General features: G+C 48.1%; 6 protein-coding genes and 1 non-coding gene across 7 annotated transcripts; 4 read left to right on the top strand and 3 right to left on the bottom strand.

Moving 5' to 3' along the window:
- Window positions 1–65: 65 nt before the first annotated feature.
- Window positions 66–2,399, top strand: TRVA0_075S00232 (uncharacterized protein; the record flags this gene model as incomplete). Its single annotated transcript, XM_076687776.1, has 1 exon — window positions 66–2,399. The coding sequence occupies one exon, from the start codon at window positions 66–68 to the stop codon at window positions 2,397–2,399; it is 2,334 nt and encodes a 777-aa protein (XP_076537985.1).
- Window positions 2,400–2,952: 553 nt separating this feature from the next.
- Window positions 2,953–3,548, top strand: TRVA0_075S00210 (uncharacterized protein; the record flags this gene model as incomplete). The annotated part of the gene is made up of 2 exons (XM_076687775.1): window positions 2,953–2,977; window positions 3,028–3,548. 2 exons carry the CDS (start codon window positions 2,953–2,955, stop codon window positions 3,546–3,548), a joined length of 546 nt encoding a protein of 181 aa, XP_076537984.1.
- Window positions 3,549–4,544: 996 nt separating this feature from the next.
- On the top strand, window positions 4,545–5,183 carry RPL13B (60S ribosomal protein L13; the record flags this gene model as incomplete). Its single annotated transcript, XM_076687774.1, has 1 exon — window positions 4,545–5,183. The coding sequence occupies one exon, from the start codon at window positions 4,545–4,547 to the stop codon at window positions 5,181–5,183; it is 639 nt and encodes a 212-aa protein (XP_076537983.1).
- A 1,126-nt stretch (window positions 5,184–6,309) lies between these two features.
- LCB4 (sphingoid long chain base kinase 4) lies at window positions 6,310–7,809 on the bottom strand (the record flags this gene model as incomplete). The annotated part of the gene is made up of 1 exon (XM_076687773.1): window positions 6,310–7,809. One exon carries the CDS (start codon window positions 7,807–7,809, stop codon window positions 6,310–6,312), a length of 1,500 nt encoding a protein of 499 aa, XP_076537982.1.
- Window positions 7,810–8,035: 226 nt separating this feature from the next.
- On the bottom strand, window positions 8,036–8,570 carry TRVA0_075S00144 (uncharacterized protein; the record flags this gene model as incomplete). Its single annotated transcript, XM_076687772.1, has 3 exons — window positions 8,036–8,430; window positions 8,484–8,517; window positions 8,565–8,570. 3 exons carry the CDS (start codon window positions 8,568–8,570, stop codon window positions 8,036–8,038), a joined length of 435 nt encoding a protein of 144 aa, XP_076537981.1.
- A 745-nt stretch (window positions 8,571–9,315) lies between these two features.
- TRVA0_075S00122 (flavin-containing monooxygenase) lies at window positions 9,316–10,815 on the bottom strand (the record flags this gene model as incomplete). The annotated part of the gene is made up of 1 exon (XM_076687771.1): window positions 9,316–10,815. The coding sequence occupies one exon, from the start codon at window positions 10,813–10,815 to the stop codon at window positions 9,316–9,318; it is 1,500 nt and encodes a 499-aa protein (XP_076537980.1).
- Window positions 10,816–12,113: 1,298 nt separating this feature from the next.
- tRNA-Val(AAC) lies at window positions 12,114–12,187 on the top strand. The gene has a single exon. It is a non-coding gene; the product is annotated as a tRNA-Val (tRNA).
- The last annotated feature ends 2,148 nt before the right edge of the window (window positions 12,188–14,335 follow it).

Below are 14,335 nucleotides of genomic sequence, written 5' to 3'. Positions count from 1 at the left end.
TCCTTAACATCGACCTGATATCACCTAACGGGTCACATATGCCAGTATATGGCGAATATCAATAAATGACTGAGGGAAAGATACCCAAGGACCGCATACCCGGCCCGATCAACGAGGCTCCAACACAGTCGTTCGCCGAGGCCATGGCCTCTGCGGCATTCGCTATAAGGCGGAGCGTCGAGATGAATGCTGAGCTGCCTGAGTCGAACCGAGCGGGCTCGTCAGAACTTGCAGATTTGGTGGAGAAGAATCGCTCCGCGGGCCATTTACAATCGTCCTTCACCGAAGAGTTGCGCGACCCCAGCAAGCCCATATCGCAGGGACTAGCTAAACCTCTGCCCCCAATGTGGGATCCAAGCAATTCAGTAGGCCATCCGGGACTCATGCCCAAGGAGGAGTTCCTGGCGCGCCAGAATGCAGTGTTCCAGCAGCTCACGGGGCTCGATTCGTGGAAGGCATACCAACAGGAGCTGGCCAAAGAAGACCGCGAGGATTCGAACCTTGTCGAAATCCTGCAGCTGGTTGTCGCCGGCCTAGACGAGGAGATTTACAACGAGTTTTGCGAGCAGAAGGCCATTCTGGAGGAGATTGAGCTGGCCGGGAAGCAGCTCGTGGATCGCATAGCAAACCCTTCGTCGTCAATGCACCAGGTTTATAATTCGCTTTTTATCAACTACGGGAATCTCAAGGCGCAGGTCAACCGACTGGAAGTGGAATTCATGAAGATGCGAAAGGCTCGGATCGAAGTGGAGAGCGACCGTAATAAGGTCCGGAAGGCGTTCCAGGAGGAACTAATCAAGCGCATAAAGCTCGAACAGATATGTCGGGCGCTCATGAAGAAGGTCAAGGAGCTGGAGACGAAAAAGGCTGCCATTGAAGAGGCCAAGCCCGAAGAAGACTCAACATCTTCAGTAATTAAAACCGCCGAGGCCGGATTGAAAGAGAAAAGGGACCAGATTGACTCTAGCGTTATGGCTAAGGACATGGCTAACACTGTAGCGTTTACGGACGCAATGGACGAGCTGATAACGGACCTGGGGCGCAAACTTGACACTGTAAATCCAACAACCAAGCAGGCCCAGGGGATAAAAGGCGCTTTGAAGCGCTTTCTGGGCCAGTATGAATTACGCAGAAGTTATTTTGATGGCCAGATGAAGGCTAAGGAGCTTGAATGTCAGGTCTACCTTGCTCGCGCCGATCAGTACAAGAAAGAGGCCAGTATAGCCCGAGCGAGAGCTGAGGCTCTCCACACACAGGTTACAGAGCTGTCACAGCAACAACAGCGGAACTCCAGTGCTCCTCAGGCCACCACTGTAACGAATAGTATTAGTGCTGCCACGTCTAAGCTCGTTGCAGCGGAGGCGATGATGAAGGAAGCCAACACCACGCTGCAGCACGCCAAAGCGGAAATCCTCAATCGTGAGACCCTTTCGAAAGAGGCCAAGAACCTATACAGCACTGTTGCGTCGTTGGGCCAGATGGTGAAGCAACAGGACGAGCGCATTAATGAGCTTACGCGCATGATCGAGCAGTACGAGCTGGAGCGGAAGGCTAATGGCAAGGCCAATGTCAAAAAGCCTGAATCGGCCCCCAATGGAAGTCATGAGAAAGCGCCCAATGTTGAAAAGCAGTTGAAACCCAGCGCTGTGAAGGAGGAATCGCCGAAGAAACAGGAGACTTCTCAGAGCCGGGAGACTGAGTCGCTTGGAAAGCAGAAGATGCCCCAAATCGAGAAGACTAAATCAAATGAAAGCCAGGAATTATCCAAAGCCCAGGAGGTTAAGCCAAATGGAAAGCAGTACGAGTCTAAAAGCCAGGAGACTGGGCCCAATGAAAATGTTCTCAACGATGAAGAAGAGAATTCCATCGATATCGGCGAAGTCCCCAAGAAAGAGGACGAAGTACCTCAGAAGATTTTCGACGCCATCATGTCGAAGATGTCCGAGCAGCAGAAAGCGACCAAGGATAAGGAGACTCCAGCAAAGAGCTTAAACAATGGCAAGCTGCTCCCTGAGTACCCAACTCTGGCTAAAGCGGCGGAAGAAATGGGTGAGAAGCTCGACGACAACAATCGCTCCAAGTTCGTGCAAAGCCTGCTGGAGTCGTGTTCTCCGAAGTTGCACCAGCATGATGAGAATGAGCTTCCCGAAACAAGCTCTGCGGAGTTCTTCAAAAACACTCTTGGGTTCGGCATCACGGGCATGTCATTTGGCGAGATTCTTAGTGGAATTGAGAAACATCACAATTCTGATTGCGAGGGGGAGTGTCTTATCCACCAGAAGGACCACGAGCTGCACCAGTCCTGGCAGAGGCTTGTTGGCGATTTCAACAAGTACGGCCGAACCGACTCTCGAAAGCCTCTTTACGGACCAGAGCGGCCTCCGTCTATGCGAATATAACAATTGCCATTTATGTACTATCAAAGCTTTTTCCGCACACAGTTTTTAGCCATGGATTGGGAACTTGGTTTCGAGTACGTATTCGAGGGCCAGCCCTCGAGCTCCCGTAGCTCCGCTTCGCGGAGGTCCCCTAGTCAATTGATGCCTTTTAACCTGAAGCAGAGTCTATTAATTGCTTGATATCTTATGCTCTTAGACTTGCTGCAAGGTAGACACTTATTTAGACTCAAAATGTACTGACCTAGATTCTGGCAATTATCTCCTCATACCTGTTATTTCTTTACTCGATAAAATCTCATTGACCAAAGTAGGATATGAAGGTCCATAAAAAGATATGAATCATATGACGAGAACAAAGCTTTCTAGCCTGTAACATTATTCTATTTGTTTTCCTAAAGAATTTAACTTGCTCCATTTGCTGCTATCACCCGCTAGTAAGTCACCAAGTACGGTAGGTAGCAGTTGGTGACAGTCGTGCGGCGGCCGGAGGTTTCATCCCAATACAATGTATTTATTTTTTTGACGGGGACCTAATCGTTAAGTACCCTGAAGCATGAGCGATCTAGAGGAGAATCTAGGTGAGTAAAACGCATCCCACAGAGTTTTCACGGTCAGCTAATCAATGCAGATAAGGAGAAAAAAGAGCCGAATAAAGAGCCAAAAGCGCCCCCCGCAAGCAAGGATCGGCAGAGCAGAGAAACCAAAGATCAGAGCAAGGATCAACCCGCTGTATCTGAGGCGCGAAAAGGCAGAGGTCGGCCGCGGAAACATCCCCTGGGCGAATCGCCTTTGGAAATAAGACTGAGGAGCATTGAGCTGGGGCTCATTCCCAAGCGGGGCCGCGGCAGGCCGCGGAAAGTAGTGGTGGAGTCAGAGTCCATTAGAGAGGAAAAACCTAGTGAAGAATTGCCCAAACGGGGCCGTGGGAGGCCCAGGAAGTACCCAATAGGTGAGTCTCCAATGGAGAAGCGCAGAAAGGAAAAAGGCACGGGCCAGGGCCGCGGGCGGCCACGAAAGTATCCGTTGTCGGAATCCGTGGGGGAAAACGGGAGTAGTGAAGGTCAAAAGGACGAGCAATTGAGTATAGAGGAGTCATCCTCGTCTAGTTCACCCACTTCTACTACCACCACGGCATCCACGGCCAAATAAGAAGAACCCGCCAACACGAGTTATGAATATTTATCCCCACTACTACTGCTGTTGCTGCTGTTATATAACAGCTGTAGTATGTATCTGTAACACTAACCCCCGCCCTAGGATACCAATGTTAACAGTGCAGTATGTAACGTATTTTATCGAACTTTGAACAATGTCATTACAATGTGATGTTCTCTTCCCTGCAGGTGTATTAACTACCTGCACATACGCTCAGCGATGAAGAACGAATACATGCGATAGCCTTCCCCCTGAAAAATTAAATTGATGAGTTCAGCCCTGCGCGGCTTTAGCATCCCCGATAACCGAAGGAACCAGATTCCCTCCCAGAGGCTATTCGACTACGGAATAACAATAACTGCCTATCCATGGAAGAGCCCTCCGCGAAGCGGAGCTACGGGAGCTCGAGGGCTGGCCCTCGAAACAAAATCTCCAGCCCGGATTCATCAATTACCTACAGTATATCTCCCCCTCCCCTACTACCCCGGATGAAGCTGACTACTTACGTACGGCTGTGCACAATATTGGGAGAGGGAATAGCAGTCACCCTATGCGGCGTAATTTTCATACTGGAAAATTCGTACTAACACCTTGCAAGTACAGCTGTTAAAAGCAGCTCTAAGCAGATATAAGCCATTCTTTGCAATGCCAAAAAACTATACTCCACCTCACAATTGCTGCGTCAACAGCGGCAGTGGAATTCTCGCCTAGTTCCAGGAAGTCCTCCGTGCTCTTTCATAGCCCCAGTATTGCGCACACCGGTAGTTTGCGTGGTGTGCGTGCGCGCCCCCTCTGGGGTTTTCCCAATTTGGAGGGTGGCCGAGCGAAAAATCATTCCGGGACGGTAAAAAAGTAGGTGTTGGGAGATCTGGGCGGGCCTCGCCTGGCAGGGCCTGGCAGGAGGAAATCTTTTTTCATCATTTTCGAAAGAAAGTCGAGAGACTGTGACTGACCTGACGACACCAGTTCCGTTTTAATATATAACCAAAGATGGCCATCTCCAAGAACTACAAAATCATCCGGAACCATTTCCGAAAGCACTGGCAGGAGCGAGTCCGAGTGCACTTCGACCAGGCCGGCAAGAAGGTTTCTCGACGAACTGCCCGAGCCCAGAAGGCTGCCGCCATTGCTCCACGACCACTGGACCTGCTGCGACCAGTTGTCCGAGCCCCAACCATCCGATATAACCGAAAGGTGCGAGCTGGCCGAGGCTTCACTCTTGAGGAGCTCAAGGCTGCCGGCATTCCAGCTAAGTACGCCCGAACCGTTGGTGTTGCTGTTGACCACCGACGACGAAACCGAAGCGTCGAGGCCTTCGAGACCAACGTTAACCGACTGAAGGAGTACCAGGCTAAGTTGATTGTCTTCCCACGAAAGGCTGGCAAGCCAAAGAAGGGCGATGCCTCTGCTGAGGAGATCAAGGCTGCCCAGCAGACTCTTTCTGTTGCTGCCAACTTCCCAATTGCCCAGGCTCCAGTTGAGCTTGGCACCCGAGCCATCACTGCTGACGACAAGAACGTTAACGCTTACCGAACTCTGCGAGAATCTTGGGCCAACAAGAAGCACTTGGGTGCCCGAGAGAAGCGAGCCAAGGACAAGGCTGAGGCTGAGGCTGAGAAGAAGAAATAAATGTGTAATAAAAAGAACGTCGTTTAAAATATTATTTTTGTATGGTATGATTTTACGATTTGCTTAAAAGCGTAGCTGGAATCTTATTCGATTGTCGAGTCGGTATTATTTTATGGTCTTTCAGCATGATTGAAAATTGTATACACTAATGGCCGGTATTGATGCTACTTATATTGGTGCAATTAGAGGACAAGTAGTTAATCCACTTCTTTATCGTGCAATTGACGCAATATTCTCCTGCGTTCTAATTTTCTAACCACTACTGGTAACATTTGATAGTGTATTGTCATCATTACGCTGCAGTGACGGTGTTACTTCTTTCCGGGGAGGTCAATTTTGTTACAGCTCTTGCAAGGATCGTTAAACATACGTACGGCTGTAACAATTTATTGTTACACAACTCCACAGGCAATGCGGTTTATAGCAGTAGGAAGCACGTTAGATATCCATTGAACAGTATACTAAAAAAAGTCTAATAGCAAGATAATACTTCCAATGTATCTTAACCTACAAGTTACTAATATTTATTATCACTTATTATATGAACTAGAGAGCCGTTCAATCTCTAAACAAGGCTATGCATTACAACACTACGTACGAAAATTGTAGGCCGTAACTGGTCACCATCAAAATCGGTTCCGATGCCATCACAGTCAACCATCAATATAGGCTACTATATAAGCCTTCAAAATTTCACCTTCCAAGTACAAAAAAGTTCCAAAAAAATTGTAAATAGTTAATTGGCTACATCACCAGATAGCAGTAGACTAGCGATCTTCCCGAAGTACTCCTAAGCTATATTAGGCCCCGGCTCAGAAATCTATAGAACAGTCAATTGCAGTAGGTTCAATTGGAGGAATTGCAGTTGATAAGCGTTTGAAAGCCAATTGGAGGAATTGGAGCTCCGTCCAACCCAATTGGCCAACAGCAACAGTTGTACCCCCAAACCCCCCTGGGGCTCCGCTCCGCTGAGGATTGGTTGATTGTGACAGGGGGTTTGGGGGCAGAGCCCCCAACTACGGGAGCTCGAGGGCTGGCCCTCGAATAACAACCAAGGTTGGAGTAACCTCGGGGCTCCACTACGCGTAGTACTATTATATAACACGCGGACTTAATAATTAGTAAATTAACGGTTATTTGCATGGCAATGATGAAGGTTAGTAGGAGCATATGTGCCCGTCGCTGAAAGCAGGCACCCGGCCCCCTTGAGCACCTCCACCTGGAAAGGCTCGAACGGGAACGACTCGCCATCAATAGACAAATAACCAGACGGAATCTTCGGCACCAGCCGGTACGCCTCTATCTTCGAATACTGCACCGAATCCAAGTGGAAATGCTCGCCATGCTCTACTTTAGTCAGCAAATCTAACGACTTCATTCTCCCCAGCGTATTATCAAACATAACCAGATCCAGCATGCCGTCGCAAGGGAGAGTCGCAGGGAACATGAGAGCATCTGCAGACACCCATGGCATTTTGCCTACATAGAACATGGCCAGCTTGGGGCTGTCAATCTTGGTCCAGTCCTCTGGAATCGGATCTTTGACAGTGCCATACCTCACTGCGACAAGCTCTTCACCAGGTCTGGCTGAAGACGAAGCCGCGGAAGCAACAGGACTCGATTCGTTCACGAGCTTGCCAGATCTACTCTCCTCTTCGAATCTACGCGACTCCGTCTTGTAGTGCTTGTCTACATCTTGTTTTGCTTCCCGCGCATACTTGATGTACACCTCGCACGGGTAGGCCGTTCGGGCCATGATCCGCTGTAGCGTGCCCACAATGAACCGCGTACCGCCCATCCAGCGCATACTCTCAGTCCCCAGGTCAGCGTCCGCTACTACTCCGTATGTTTGGCTCAAAAACGACAGTGTTCGGTGTTTATCACCTTGAGACAAGTTCATGAGGTCTATTGGCATGGGCTTGCCCTTGATAATGTTGAGGGTCGCCTCGTCAGGCGAGGGAGTGCCGTTGAGCGACACTGCCATGGAATTTCCTGAACCACACGGCAGCTGGCAAATAGGGATCTCTTTAAGGGCTCGGGCGCCCAGACCATCATTACGCCGCGCGAACCCATTGATCACTTCATGGGGGATCCCGTCCCCGGAACAGCACACAATTGCATCGTAGTCTTCAATTTTAAGCGCTTCTGCAATCTCCTGGGCGTGATACCGGTGTGTGGTCTTAATTACGGTGGGTTTGCATCGAGCCGCAGCCAGCATCGGCGCACAGTGTTTCCGGTAAATAGCCTCAGCCTTGCCCTGCCCACCATGAGGGTTAATCAGTATAAGCAGCCGCTTCTGCGGCTTGGCATCCTGGTAGGCTTCGTCAAGAATCCGCGCTTCGACGTTCTCATCCTCGTTCGTGTGCCCGTGGTGGATTGTCACGTGGACTATCTTCGGGGTATAGTGGAATGCTTTACCCTGCTTGGCATAGGCCAATTCGAACACGGATGCGCCATCACGGTCGTGCTCAGACTCGAGCTTATCTATCCACAGAACGTTTTTAAACGGGATCTTCTCCGGGCCGGCCGATCCAGTCGGCACACACGCGGAGCGCGAGTGTTTTGTCGCTCCTTCCAGAGTAAGTCCCGAGTGTGTGACCTTGGCGTCAAGGATATGCGACGGCATGATATCTACGGACTAGCTGGGGCTACTCAAATGATGGACTGCGAAAGGGGGATTAATGGAGATATAAGGGGGGTTGTCGGAAATCAGATGAAAAGTTGGGAGATGGAGTGCATCTTAGGCCGGGATTTCATGTCCGGATAAGTGCAGGCTGCCGAGGGCTCCGATCGATCTTTCCTATCAGGGGTACTGACATGGGTCTATTCGTTACATTGCTTGGACGGTTCCGTTACATTTGGACCGTACTGTCGTGAGGTTTGTGGACCAATCGATAAGTCATGGAAGTGATCTTGGCCTCCGACGCCGACGGCTCTTTTTTCAAAAACAAGGTGCACGAGAAGGCATGCAGGTTCTTGCCTCGTTCGCTGCCAAAGGTGACCTTTCCAGAGGCCTGGAGCATCATGTTCAGCTGGTTGGCAGAGCTATTGGGCAGTGGCTGGGCGTTGAAGTCTGTCACCTCGTGCCGGGTCTGGGGCATGTTGTTGTACATTTGGATAAAGGACTCACCACCTGGGATGGGGGTTCCGTTCCATACAATCGGGGCATCTGCAGTCATGAACTTGAACAGGTTCTCGCGGTATATGTCCAGTGCTTTGAAGAATTGTTTTTCAAAGCTCTCCGCTTCTGACCGGGTCGTTAGTCCTCTATTCATTAAGACATAAAAAGGGTTGACTTACCTTTGTTGGTGAGATTTATTAGCTCTGAGTAGTTCTGGATTCGTTAGCCTTGATTAGATTATGGAATGCCTCATAACGTACACTCATTTTAGATGTTAAGTCGTTAGTATCACTGGTAGGTTTTGAGGTTGAAATGATCTGAAAAACTCCCATTATGTCGTATCTTTTCGAGTCCCGCGCGGCTGATATGCGGTATTAACGATCGGCCAACAATTTATCTTTTCGGTAATTAACAATATAAAATTGGCATAATGGCAACGATAATTGACTTATTAGTGCCATACTGACCAATTTGTTTATATTTCGGTATCGTTCAATTGGTATTAACGCTGAATGGTACAAGGTTTCGGGTACCGTGGAACTCTACCTGGTCGTCTGTAAATGATTCTGCCGTAATAATATAGATACTGTTAAAAGAAATGCAATTGGTCAGATTCTGAACTTTAGCTATAAAACGCCATTATTTTGAGCTTCATATCGTGAATCTCAATTACAAGGTATGGCACTTGATGTGAACACCTGATAGCATCAATTACAGTACCTAGATACTGGTATGCAAAGTGATTACAGTGTAAGAACCACTGTGTGCTTCTTCATCAATTGAATTGCTTAAAGTTATTAATGTCTAAAATAGAGATGCCAAGTACATTAAGAACGTCATTCGGTTAGATCATCATAGGTAGTTAGTAGCCTTGAGTCATTGAATCCAGTAGCGGGAAATAAACAACATTTCCAGGAGACAGATAACAAAGTAAAGTTCTATTTAATGTCAGGTAACCAGACAATTGATATCAGGTCAAATCGAAATTAATGTTAATCAAAGAGAAACTGGCTAATTGATAGCCAAATCGCCCCACTTGGGCCGATTCATTCTCCACCAGAAAGTCAATTGGCTCCACGGATACGTCGTAGAATTGCCCTTCTCGTTGGCATACCACGAAACACACCCGCCATACGGAGTTGAGAAAACAGTATTCTTCAGTGCATCCTGGATGGTACTCTTCCAATTCTGATACGCCTCGTGCTTGACGCAGACCGTCACAGCAGACCCCTCAATAACCGGCTTAGCCACTTTCTTGATATAACTCTGGGCATTCTCAATGGCCAGAACCACACTCGAGTGGCCTGTGGCAGAGTTCGGCCCGGCAATCATAAACATATTCGGGCAGCCGTCAATGAGAATGGTCTCATACGCCGAAATTCCCTCATCGTCCCATTTCTCCTGAACAGTCCGCGACTTGTCAATCCCCTTAATTGGGATATTATACATGCTTTTCCGCAAGTTGTAGCCATTCGCCGCAATAAGAACATCTGCTGGATACGAATTGCCTGCTGATGTGTGGACATGGCGTTCACTGACGCGAACAATGTCCTCCTTGATGACGCTGAGCTTCTCGCTATGTAGCGCCTCCGTATACTTTCGATCAATGACCATTCGCTTACATCCGAACTTGAATTTGGGGATGAGAAGCTCATGGTATTTCTCTGGGATGTTCTTGCGCATGTGAGCCATGGAAATCCGCGAGAAGTACCACTCGGCAATACCTGAGAAAGGGTTCCGTGCATTGAAGTACGGCGCCTTGAGCTCGGAGAACAAGAACGTTAGGAACCGGTATATCTTCATTCGCAAGATGCTCCTGCTCCAGAACCGCTGGTACGCCGCAAACAGCTTACGACTGAAATACGGGTATAGCCAATGAGTACTTCGGATCAGCTGGACAATTTGCTTCGACTCGTCAAGAATTTCCGGCACCAGCTGGCACGCGGAGCAGCCATTGCCAACAACTACAATGTTCTTGTCCTTGAGGTCAACTTCGGACCGCCAATAACCGGAGTGCATGTACTCTCCTTGGAACTTGTCTTTGAGTCCTTCGATATTGAATTCGTTCGGGTAGACAAGAAATCCCTGGCATAGAAAAGCGAGTTTAGACGTGTGCTCGTAAATCTCTCCGGTAGCATCATTCTTGATCCGGCTTCTCCAGATCTTCTTGTCGTCGTCCCAGTCAAGCCCAAGCACGGAGTGTTGGAACTTAATGTTATCTTCCAGTCCGTGGTTCTCCACTACGCCTTCGAGGTAGTGTTGCATTTCGTCATACGGTGGAGTAGCCTCTGTCCAGTCTGGATTGAGATCTGTCGAAAGCGAGTACCATGGAGCTGGAACATCACTGGAGCATCCTGGGTACCTGTTAGCATACCAGGTGCCGCCTACGCCATTGTGTTTCTCAAAAATTACGAAATCGGTAGTCTTAAAGTGGTCCTTGAGGGTGATTGCAGAGGCCAGGCCAGAGAAGCCGGCTCCAACAATTACAGCAGTCGAATGTCGCTCAGCCATCCTTAGAAATGGACAGCATTATTAGTGCATGCCTTGTTTATATATTTCCCACAGCGTAATATAGTCTCCACTGCGTCTCCACTGGCTAAAGCTTGATAGCTTGAGCTACTGTACTACACTCGGTAGGGCTCTTAACCCCTGCGGTCTGCCCCTAGCTAGTGCAAGAGCCGAAAGTGGGGCTTAACCGAACGCTATACACGACAGACACAGGCACTCCAGAATTAGTATGCACCAGCTCCGCCATCACCTTTGCGGGGCGGCCTGCCGATGTATTGCTTCCTGCTACACTAGCTTATCATTACCTTTCATCACGGTGCAGGTATTGAAGGAATATTCACGTGGAAATATGCATTTGTCGTTGGGGATTGGTATATATGAAAGCTACCACATGCTACGGCTTGTATATATATTTCCTGTTGACTTGAATGATAGTTTGTTGATATTCCTTTAATACCATGGGCTTGTTTCAAACTTCGCTCAGCCTCACTACCTGCGGCTTAAGCCGCATCGATCGTTATAGCCCATGGTTGACCAAAAATTACTCAGCAATTAACAATGGCCATAGATACAGCTTGTGGGGCTCGAGAGAAGAAAGCACCAGGATATACTTTGAGTCATACGCCAAAGCAGGGGGGAACTTCTGAAGGGTATGATCAGAGAGGTAGACTCCTATGATCGCGCTAAATCCTCGGAACGCACGAACGCACTATCGCCGTCTCGAAGTCAGTCTCCATTATAAGGGTACCATTCCCTCTGTTTTCTCTTTTTCTACACAGTCGCAACGAGCTCGAAATACAGACGATTCATTTATTCTCTTTTTCTCCTTTCTTCACCGTTTCAATTGTGAACACTCCAGTATTACTACGTGTTTGATCTACAACATATCAGGTAGCCGTAGGCAATTGCCCATCTACTCTTTGAAGTGTGCTGTTATTGTTATTACGTTTTGGTTTACCTTTGATTCTGTGAACTATTGTTAACTTTGCACTTAGATATTCTGCGTACCCTGTTCTCACCCTAGACACTTTGTCTTGTGGAAGTTAACATCTTGTACTTTCAGGTCCCTATATAAAGGACTTCGGAACTGCCGAGATGCAGCAATATTAAGGAAGAGACAGTTACTGCGACTGCGCAGGAGTTTCCGTAAAATCTTTTCGAGTCATTGATTATGTAATGCGCCGTGCATTATTACTCCAATCCCCTGAAAATTTACATAATACCACGCTATAAGATTACGTAAATTCTGACTAATTAAAAATACATCTTAACACTGAGCGGGTAAAAAACTTTTCAGTTGCGGTTCGATGGTCTAGTTGGTCATGGCATCTGCTTAACACGCAGAACGTCCCCAGTTCGATCCTGGGTCGAATCAAATACCATCACCACTCTCAAGAGTGGTTCATTTTTAGCGCGCTTAATTACTTAATTATAATTACGAAGTATACGTTAGTTAACTAATTATTACCGGTTATATCAATTGCGCACGATCGATGTCATTTCAATTGATATTGCAATTGAGTTAACTTATATATGTATACGGTATGGTGAATTAATTTAAGCAAGTATACGGTACCGGTAGATTGAAATGACTGGAAATTATATATGAAATGAGTCTAAATACGTCCCTAAAGGTCCGCCAATCTCATCGAGGACGCGGTATATGTTTAATTGCGATGAAGTTGGAGATCTAACTTCCAGAGCACCTCAGCAAGACTCAGGCTGCCATCTGTCAGGCAATTGATCAATACGCTAGCTCTTGAAGTTTACCAGGCTAGTGGCAGGGTGTCCCACCTTGGGTCAAGATCCGTCACAATCTTGATCCTATATGTGCGATTGATGTGCTACCGGTACATTGTAGATGAGGATTTTTATGACTTCTATCATGCGACCATCGCTCAGCCTGTGACTCTTCCCACGCTTGGCAAGGTTTCTATCTGTGATCCTCCCTCTTCCGACTATGTCCGCGAGATGGAAGAGTATACTCAGAACAATAATGACCCCCTACCGACGGCTATGTTGCTCCCTCTGACGCCAAGGCTTTCTTTGACAAATCAAAAGCCTTCATTGTTAGTGTAGCACCAGTCCACAACTATCAACGTGGTTTGCTTCCAAGAGTTTATATCCGGGCACCTTCCCTTGTACACCATTGACGTGGTCTATCCCAAGAACTCCCCTATCCAGGCCCCTCCGCGTGGTTCAGACGCAAGTGATAAATGTCGATACTGTCATAGTCCCGATCATTGGCGACGTTACAGTACTGTCGCTCCTCCGTGTTACCATTACCTGTCCCAGGCCCATTCGCCTCGCCAATGCCCCATACGGCGTGAAAAATCTAGGGCTACCTAGGTGCTCATGAGTCTCAACCAGAACCGGGGCTCAGCTCTTGCATTACGGAGCTACGAATTGGGTTTATGGCTAATCCAGCTTAGCCGACTGACATCACCACTATCGCCACATCGTGTAGGTGCCTTTTCTACCGTCTTGTATTCCAACCGTGCTCTCTCATGCCGGCAATCCATTCTTCCATGCCTGTTCGACGTCTGTCGATTCTTTATTCACCTGTAATGTTGTCGAATGCTCTCAGCTCAAACTACGCTGGGCAATAAGTCGACTCGAGTCAAATCATCCATTTCTGGGTCAGTACTCTCAGGCCCATTTTCAAGGACCTTTATGACGGAATCGAATCTATTTCGGCCATCTTGTCTAGCTGCATATCCACACTGCCTGTCATATGGGTCTCCGCTGCCCAGCGCGCTCTTTCTATCTCAGTGCCCAGCAGCATACCTTGTCACTTCCAGAGAACTTAATTCGCAAGCCAACCGATGTAGCGGTCCTTCGAACTTCCACAAAACACAGCTAGTTGCCTGATAATTCAAAGCATTCCTCGCATTCTTTGGGATTGCCACTCTCTCACAATTGGCACATTCCGTGCCCCCGCGCGCCTCAATGTCAATCGCAGATTCCAATGCCGTCTCCGTCCTATCGGAGCAACAGATTTTTACTCGGGCAATTGCTTTCATGTGGTCACATCCATCTAATGGCTTTGATTACGCCCTGATGGCTCCTACTGATCGCTTCCGCCACTACGTCCGTAAGATCAGTCTCCTATGGCGGCGTGTTCTCTTCCAGTTCCAATTTCCACCATGAGCTACTAGCTCACTATATTCCCAGCATAATTCGCCGGCCTATCAACGTAAACTGTCATTTTAAGCGTTAACAGACTCCGCACCGCTTCCATAATCAAGATTTGCAGTCCTTCTCGCATCTGCGGAATACAGAAGAATCGAACCTCTTCTTCTCCAAATCAATTTACAGTTGCAATGGCCTAACAGAGGCTTATCCTAAATTGCATCCCCCTCCTTTGTGGTAATATAGTCCATCACTACCGTCGTAATGGGTGGCTGGCACAGGTCTTTTCCCCGGTATTTTGCGGGAGCGGTGTCATCTATGATGTTCCACCTGTTCTTGCTCTAGAAGAAAGGGTTTTCCCTCGTGCCATTAACGCCTCGGCGCTGAGGAA

The sequence above is a fragment of the Trichomonascus vanleenenianus genome (genome assembly GCF_965637985.1).
Source record: "Trichomonascus vanleenenianus strain CLIB 3782 genome assembly, contig: TRVA0_075S, whole genome shotgun sequence".
Classification (NCBI taxonomy): domain Eukaryota; kingdom Fungi; phylum Ascomycota; class Dipodascomycetes; order Dipodascales; family Trichomonascaceae; genus Blastobotrys; species Blastobotrys vanleenenianus.
This window is presented reverse-complemented; position numbering and strand designations above follow the sequence as displayed.